Source organism: Setaria italica, chromosome IX (genome assembly GCF_000263155.2).
Source record: "Setaria italica strain Yugu1 chromosome IX, Setaria_italica_v2.0, whole genome shotgun sequence".
NCBI lineage: Eukaryota > Viridiplantae > Streptophyta > Magnoliopsida > Poales > Poaceae > Setaria > Setaria italica.
In genome coordinates, this window is record NC_028458.1 from 22,897,301 (window position 1) to 22,906,611 (window position 9,311).

General features: G+C 37.2%; 1 protein-coding gene across 1 annotated transcript in view; it reads left to right on the plus strand.

Moving 5' to 3' along the window:
• LOC101768918 (probable glucan 1,3-beta-glucosidase A) overlaps positions 1–8,822 on the plus strand; it is a 9,476-nt gene extending 654 nt beyond the window's left edge. The window contains exons 2-8 of the mRNA XM_012849014.2: positions 1,958–2,077; positions 2,632–2,826; positions 4,511–4,669; positions 5,668–5,846; positions 6,606–6,761; positions 7,204–7,559; positions 8,435–8,822. Of these exons, the coding sequence (XP_012704468.1) occupies positions 1,958–2,077; positions 2,632–2,826; positions 4,511–4,669; positions 5,668–5,846; positions 6,606–6,761; positions 7,204–7,559; positions 8,435–8,625 (1,356 nt within the window). The 3' untranslated portion in view covers positions 8,626–8,822. The remainder of the gene's footprint in view (positions 1–1,957; positions 2,078–2,631; positions 2,827–4,510; positions 4,670–5,667; positions 5,847–6,605; positions 6,762–7,203; positions 7,560–8,434) is intronic.
• The last annotated feature ends 489 nt before the right edge of the window (positions 8,823–9,311 follow it).

A 9,311-nucleotide genomic window follows, 5' to 3' on the forward strand; every position in this document is an offset into this window, starting at 1 on the left:
TCTCATGGTTTACACTATAGTATATATGTAAAAGGTACACGATTTTGTTGAACCTTAGTATAGCGATGTACTCCGTCAGACCGCCATTAGAATGTTTCGATATTATTTTTTTTTCCACTCACTCATAATATATTTACCATGTATATATATAGTCCTGTCGAAAACAAAAGCATTTTTTTAAATAGTGATTGTGCTTTTCTAAACGATTTGCACCTTATAAAATTATCACATGTATTGTACCCACAATTATTCCTACTTATTTTGAAGCTAAAGGAAAACAAAGAAAAGAAACTTTTCTAAACCAGGCATTTTGAAAATATAAATTAATTCAATTTCTGCAGGAAATTGGTTAAGAAAATTTTGACCGAAGTCAGTAAGGGAAAGGTACCCAACCTATTTTTTTATATTTTTTTTTATTCTATACCTATTTAATTCGCTCCTACTAGGAGTCGAATCCAAGCCGGTTGGAGGTTACCCAGGTGTCCTAACTACTAGGCTAGAGACCATTTTGCATTGGTTAAGAAAATTTGGCGGGTGCGAACTTAGATTATTCTATTATAGCAACGGGAAAAGTGAGTAATTATTAACGGGGAAATGTTAGGACACCTGGTTCTAGATAGGATTGTATTTTTGTCTCTCATGCACGATCAAATTCTAACAATAGAACATAATAGAATAATGATATATGAAGTGGATATGTATAATAACTTTAATTACATTAAGAACATAATAAAATAATGATATATGAATTGGTTAAGAAGCAGGCAAGGATTGAATTGGTCTATGATGAAAGCATGAAAACAAGTGTTTATGTGTGAGTTTACTATGAGATAAAAACTCATACTATGTCGAATGGAGAAATTTATATATGATAACTGCAGTTATTGACAAAATCTACAAGTTTGTAATTGACAACTTTTCATTTTGATGTTACTTAAAGATTCCAAATATTCATGCAAAGATTAAGCCAACAAGAATCAAAATTAATAAAACTCTAATTTGTATTAACAATAAAACATAGGTGAGATGTTAAGAAGAGATCACAAAAGTAAGATGAATCGATCGATGACAAATGGATAACTCATAAATCTACCTGGTATTTCCTTCAAAACTCTTGACTTATCATTTTCTCTCTCTATAATGTTTTATTTATAATGTGAACTCGATCCTTTCTTGAAAGGACCGGTGTTAAAAATCCAAATGTCTACAACTTAGTTCGATTTAAATGTATAGACAAATATATTAAAATGTACTATGTTAAATATATTAAAATAAGGTTAAGAAAACTGTACAGAAAATTAGAAAGAGGTTAGAAGGATCTACAAGAAGGAGGGTGAAAACCATACCTAAAAAAGAGACTAAATTACTCCCTCCATCCCAAATTGTAAGTCATTCCCAAGAATCTTGGAGAGTCAAAACATCTCAAGTTTGACCAAAATTATAGAGAAAATTATAAAGATTTATAACATCAAATAGGTATAATATGAAAATATAATTGATGAAGAATCTAATGATACTTAGATGACATCATAAATGTTATTATATTATCATATAAATTTGATCAAATTTGAGATACTTTGACTTTTAAGATTTTTGGAATGACTTACCATTTGGACGAGTATTATTTTACCAAACAGCCCATAACAACTTGAAAATTAGCCCAATGTATCCATTTCCTACAACAACAGAAAATTTTTAAACGCATATAGTACAATAATCTCACCTTCGTCGGTCCACCGACCACCGCAGCCATGGCCTTGCCCCCGCGCCTGGTTCCCGTGCTCGCCGCCTCCCGCTGGTCCCTCGCTTCCCTCGGCACTTGGCTCAATCAATCGCTCCTACAACTCCAGGATCCAAGACATTCTTCTCCTGTTTAGGGCCGGGCCTATGGCGGATGAGGGATTTTTGGCAAGCCCGGCCATGGCGTCGTCTAATTGTTGTTCACTATCGCCTGCAGGATGGAACGCGCATCACCCTCTGGTCCGTCTCGCAGAAGATGTTCTTAAGCGCCGCGGGCGGCGGCGGGTCGGCGGTCACGGCCGACCAGAGCAAGGCTCAGGACTGGGAGATCTTCAGGGTGAGAGTTTCTCTGTTAATATACTGTCTTGTTACTTATCATGTCATTTAGCATGATAATATTTTAACACACGTGAAGTAAGTGATAACCTGGGAGTCCCAAACTAGTCTGCAATTCTTGTATGCGTGTTGTTTGATTTCCGACTCATGGTCACCAACTGTGGCCGAGTTGCAGGCTGATTTACAGAGGCTTTCCTTCGCCACACCGTATATGCAAATTTGAATCTAAATTTTGTTTCAGAAACATTGTTTTGCCATGAAAGAGTATCAAAACAGCAACGAATTCTCAAACATTACTTTTAAAAACAAATTTACTGTTTCAAATGATGTAGATGATCACTTTATTGGAGATCTGGATAATGTTTTTTTCCAGTTCAATTCGTTGTATGGGCATAATGTGTTTAGTCTCATGCTACAAGGTTTGAACTTTGAATCACTTTTCTTTATGTGTGCTTTTCTGTGTAGCATAGCATAAACCTTTTTTTCCAGCAGATGCAGAAATAAAATTTGTACCATGAATCTTGGACTTATCTTGGTTTTTCACTTTTTCGCTAGCTTTGGAAAATGGACAGCTCCGGTCACATGTTCAAGATTCGTTCTAATAAAAATCAATTCATTAGCATCAATGATGGTGAACAATTGGTTGCCACGGCAACCTCTCATAGTCAAGCTGGGGAATTCCAGTTCATAATTAACAAGAAAAACAGAGAGAAAATCCGGATCAGAGCTCCAAATGGAAAATTCTTGCAGGTATTCATACTATACTTGTTGATCATTACTCACTGACTCATGTTATAGTGCTAAAAGCCAAATGTCATTTGTATGTGGCATTTGATGGCTCTACAAATTGCACATAAGTTTCTTAGCTCTATTGATTGTTCAGGCTACCTCATATACTTCCAGAATCTACTCTAATATTAAGGTAAGATCAACACTGCACAATTGTGCTTCCAGCATGAATATCAGAGATTCAGTAGGTACTGCTATGTCATTTTTTTATTTGTGGGTCACATGTTTTGTAAATCCTTGTGATCGTGAAGCACTTTAGAAACCTGCCTATTCCTGCTTATTAAACCCTATAATTAATCTGTTTTGTTCCTCATCCATATGTTGGAAGAGCATAGGTTACCCAACTTGCTTGTGCAGGAGCTAGATTTCCTTGATACTTGGATTATGCAGCTGCTAGATGTGTTCCTATTATATCCTGTGCCCAATCCATATGCCACTTTTATATGTATCAGAGAAGTGAAGTACTGAAGTATGATTGTATTTTTCCCAGATAGATACTATTTCTGATCGAAGGTCTATGAATTTATTCAAGATTTCAGTATCTAATTCATATTATATCCATGCGGCCATGAATGGTGTGTTACTGTGGCTTGCTGAAATTATATAAAAACACCACAGATAAGCAAAATCAGAGAAAGATCGGAACTAGCTCTCAATTATTAATTGCTGAATTATATCACATTTTTTTCATTATTGTTAATACCCAATAATGGAGTTCTCTGTCAGATCTTTTGAAATGATTCAGATATCTTTTTTCACCACTTTGCGGTGCACCTCTGTTCCAACATAAATGGCTTTCTTAGCTCTATATTCGTAGAGCAAGGAGTTATGCCATAGGCTCTGGCATAGTTTAGCCAATTAATTCTGCACAATCCCACCTATTATCATCTGATTGGTGCAATTATTGAAAGTGTTCCCCGAAAACTGTAATGACAAATATTGCATGCCAAGAGGTAGTAGCTAATCATCTATATCAATGAATGCTAGTCCAACAGCCACCGCTACCTTTGTCTCCACCCCGTCTAGCCATTCTGCCACCATTACCTCATCCTGTACAACCACCGACACCACCGTATTTCTCATCTGCTATAGCTTCTCTAGCGACCTCCAGAAGGACTGTTGGGGTAAAAGACACCATCTTAGGTCATGATTGAATCAGGGGAAGATCCTAACTCTTGGGATTTAATTCCCTAAACTTTCGACAACCCCATTTTCTGAACACTAATCCAGGATAATATGTTTTACGTACATGATAGACAAGCTCTGTGACAGCAGCTGAGCTTTTTCATTTTATGTATAAGACTTGGTTTCCCTGTACTGTTACTGATGTAATACACCATTTCCTTTTTATGGTATCATACTGCAGAATTTTTTTTAAAAAAATTACTACATGGCAATGCCATTTTGAAAATTTAAGGTGAAAAGTGAAATTTCACTATAATCATCTGAGACATTCCTAGAAAAGGTTAGATGTCTTACCTTTCCAATTATAAGTATTGTGTTCAGATGAAAGAGAACAATACTCAATATTGTCATATATTCATTTTGATTATACTCTAGACCCTAAAAATGTACTAAATATTTTGCAATAATTCAGTGATATGGTAACCGATATATATGTTTTGATAATTCTTCGTGTATGCAGGTGGAGCAATCAGGTTCAGTAACTGCAAATAGTGAAGCAAGTGGAAGCTGGAGTGACAAGGATCCATCTGTTTTCAAGATACAAGTTACTGGACAGATGCAAGGAGACACTCAGCTGTGCAGTTTCTATGGAGCAGAACAAGCTGTAAGCATGTTACAGGTGTGTTTTCTTTCTCCAATCTGAACCAATTATTATGCTACATCAACTATGACATCTGATCCTTAAAAAAGGCATAAGTACAGTAGTGTATGGACCATAGTTTCATTTGGTGAGCTCAGATGGCCTGAATGAAACTAGTGAAATCGTTTCTATTTCCTCCAGAATTTCAAACATGTTTGGGAATGTGATTGGGTTCAGGTCATCATTTGGGATCCTTATGGCTCTGGGTTAGGTCAGGATTCTGCTACCATGGGCTGGTTCTGAAAAGGGGCTCAGCTTTCCTAAAGCCCACCCTGAACTGGGAGAGGGGGGGGGGGGGTTGCTACTGGAGTCTTCCCTCCAGTGGTCCAATGAAGAAATGGGTCTACTGAGAGGGCCTGTGACAACCCTCTTGAATTTTGTTTGATCCTAGTTTTTGTTAGAGACCTCCATACCCCAATCACTTAAACTAGTACTTTGACAAGTACTGGTACAGCGGTGCGAATCCCGAAGAATTAGAGGATTCTAGAAGAAGCAAGCTTGCCTGGGAAGAACAGAAAGGAGATGAGGAAGGGAGAGACCGAGATAGAAGAAGCCACTGTGTTTTCTGTCATTCGTTTGATGCCTCTCCAAGAGCTGGTTGTTTCCTTTTGTAGCATTCTGCTTCTGTGCTTCTCTGCCAATCTACCTGTTGGTCCAACCACTTATCAAGTCCTGAAGCCCAAATGCCAGAATAGTCATGTTCCTGGCAGTTTTTCTTCCACAATCTGTTCTATCCAAGATAGTGGCTATACCAGATTTTGCATATGATTGAAAATGAAATTGAAACTGATATTTTACAACCAGTTACAAGCTTTATGTTCGGCGCAGTACTCATACTGAAATTTATGAGTAGGAATTGCTCAATCTATCGATGTGTACTTTGAAGTTAAAAGGGACAAGAAATGTCAAATCTGACTCAATAGTACCCAACTTTAGTCTACAATTTAATTTTAATGGTTTTTTATATATCATTGTAGGATCACTGGAGTACTTTTATAGTTGAAGATGACTTCAGCTTCATTTCATCAAATGGACTGAATGCAGTACGCATTCCAGTTGCATGGTGGATTACAAATGAAGCAAACACTCCATCCTGTCATCCTCCCAGTTATCCTCGCTATCAAGCGGTTTTGGATAAGGCTTTTGATTGGGCAGAGTAAGTCAAGTTGTCAATTATATCCTACTAAACTAAATATAAATATGACAACGGATGTATCAGTGTAATGTTATCCAACTCTGCTGCAAATATATGCTAGTGATAGAAACAAACAAGAAAACCTGAACCTTTTTCACATTACTTTTATCGCCAGCAAGCTAATGAAATACAGCTTCATGTATGTGGCATATTAACTAGAACTTAATACTTTGTTGGATCTCGTCATGTCTTATGTTATGCTTTGCATGCATGAGTTGAAAATTGAACTATGGAATCATTTTCAGTACTTAATAAAACATGATATTAAGGGTGCATTAAATGAAATATTTGAATGCCTAGCCCCACCACGGTTTTTATCTTGTTGAACTATAGTACACAGTTTAATTCGCCACTATTAAAGAAAAAATGCACCTAGAAATTACAGGATTAAAGCAATGACTAAGCTTTGGTACATAAAAACACAAAGTGCAATTAGACAATATTTTACAAGAGGTAAACGCTTTAGTTGTTAGAAAAGGTACTACATCATTAAAACTCAGCACTTATAGCTGTCATGACACTATCTAGCATTTATCTAATTTTTTGTTGCTATAATTTTGTGTTTTAACGAAGTGTTGACTTTTGGGACATCTTAATATCTAATCTATATAGGACCTACATTCTTTACCCCAGAAAATGAAAAAGAAATAAAGATATTGAAACTAGTGATAGACTTGAGATTTATTGTTTTGATGCTTTCATTCCCTTGCTTTCTTGCAGTAAGTATAACTTAGGTGTCATTGTTGACCTTCATGCTGCACCATGGTCACAGAATGGCCATGAACACAGTGGATCCAGAGATGGTACTGTGGGTTGGGGCACTAGTGATGGAAATATTGACCAGACTGTCCAAGTAATTGAAGCCCTTGCAGCCAGGTGTGTCAATCTTCTACAGAATTGATATTTCCATGAAACTTGTAACAGGTTCTTTTGTTTTGGTAGAAAGTGCCAATTTTATATTTGATCTGTTTTAGGGATCTCTAAAACATGTAACAAGTTATCAAATTTGTGTCGCGAAAGAGGCCCTTAGATTATTAAGAAATGGATAGGCCTTTAATTTTCAATGACCTGAGTAACTCTTAAGAAACTGGTAGGGTGGAAATTGAGCATGGAATGGCGCAAATGATTTGCATGTCCTTAAAGTTACGGTCACACCTGCCATCAGAGGCAGTAGGAACACAGACTTGCAATAAAGTATGTCTTTCAGAATGTGCATAGAGAGAGTGGTTTTCTTGTATATCCTGTATCCAAAAAGTGCCGTCCTCCCAAAAAAAAATAAATAAAGTAGCTTCCAATGATTTTGTGATTATTTTGGCAGGTATGCTTCAAGAAAAAGCCTTCTAGCAATTGAGCTTCTCAATGAGCCATCAATAGAAGTGCAGTTCGATGCCCTAAAGAAGTACTACAAAGCTGGTTATGAAGCAGTCCACAGGCATGTGCAGCGTGATGATGTTTATGTGATCATGTCAGGACGACTAATCCAGAATGGTGCTACTGAGATGGTCGACTTCGCCAGTAGGTTCAAAAAATGTGTTCTTGATGTGCACTATTACAACCTCTATGACCCCAAGTACGAAAGCATGAGTGCGGGGCAGAACATAGACTACGTGAAGACCGTGCGGGCAAACCATCTGAATACTCTCATGAGACAAAATGGCGCACTAGTCTTTGTGGGTGAGTGCAGATGGGCAGATGGGCTTGTTCTATTCACAATTTTATTGCATATCTTCACTAGCTATGATATATCATATCAAGCAACTCAAGAAAACATGGAACTTGACATCTGCAATTATCCATACCATTACTACGAGTCCAGTAGGATTTTACCTAACATCAAATTTAAAGGTGTATAATGAATCATTCATAAGAATTTCTCAACTGTGCTCCTACAATATTTTAGTTAGCCATGGGTGAACCATAGTGATACTACTACTTAAGTACTTATACATCCATTTAGTACGATAAGACTAAGCACACACGAATCCAGTTGACAGTGGTCGTGCTGATGGGACTTGTGCTCGTTTGAAAAGTACTTCTCCCTATGTCCTAAATTATAAATCGTTTTAGTTTTTCTAGATACACATTTTTTACTATGCATCTACATATAGATTATGTCTAGATATATAGTAAAATATATGTATAAAAAAAACTAAAATGACCTACAATTTAAAACGGAGGGAGTACACGATTCAAACCAGACCAGGTACTACTTGAGCTGTATACTCCTTTTAAAACAAACGGAGGAAGTATTTTGTCAGGGTGTTCTGATTCACTTCAGTGACGTGAAGCTGCTTAATTTTTGGTTTCTCATAAATGAGTGCATTTAATAGAACTTAACATGCAACCGGTTGTTCTTCCCCCCTTGTTGTACTTACGGTTGTTGACCTAGTTTGAGCGTGCCATTGTCACGCAACATGTCAGTATAGTTAGGCCATTCTCAATTGGCACTCAACCTATGATACTCATTTGGCACAATTACTAAGTTTCAATTTTGGTAACTGTACAATGATTGTCCACCGGCCTTGCAACCGTTTTTTTTCCCTGTACAGGCGAATGGGCTGCACAATGGGAGGTGAAGGGTGCATCTCATGAGGATTACAAGAGGTTTGCAGCGGCCCAAATGGACGTCTATGGCCAGGCCTCATTCGGGTGGGCTTACTGGACCTACAAGAATCCAAATCGCAACTGGAGTCTGAAGGACATGATCAACGACCATATCATTTCGGTGACAAAAAACTAGGATAGTTCCGTATATGGTAAAGTTGTGTGTGTTATAAATAAATGATGTACAAGCTTTTTCTTGCTTGAAACATCATTTTGTGCTTTTCTGAAAGTGTGATGTCATCCAAACTATATGAATGATTACTGCTCTTTCTTTTTTTCTTTTCTATCGTCTAATAAAGCTTGCGGCGAATTCCTTGCCGTCCTTTCGGAAAAAAAAATGTTACACACTTACACGTTGGGCCTCCTTACTGTTGGTTGGGGTGATTCATTTTGAGCTGACTGGTTAGTCTTTTTGATTCGTGTGCTCCACTACTACTACGGTGGCAGAAAACTAAGGGGCTGTTTGGATACGAGGTGCTAAACTTTAACAGTGTCACATCGGATGTTTGGATGCTAATTAGGAGGACTAAACATGAGCTAATTATAAAACTAATTGCAGAACCTTGTGCTAATTCGCGAGACGAATCTATTAAGCCTAATTAATCCATCATTAGCAAATGGTTACTGTAGCACCACATTGTCAAATCATGGACTAATTAGGCTTAATAGATTCGTCTCGCGAATTATACTCCATCTGTGCAATTAGTTTTGTAATTAGCTTATGTTTAGTACTCCTAATTAGCATCCAAACATCCGATGTGACAGGTGTTAAACTTTAACAGGTGTTTCCCAAACACCCCCTAAGACAATTACCAACTACTA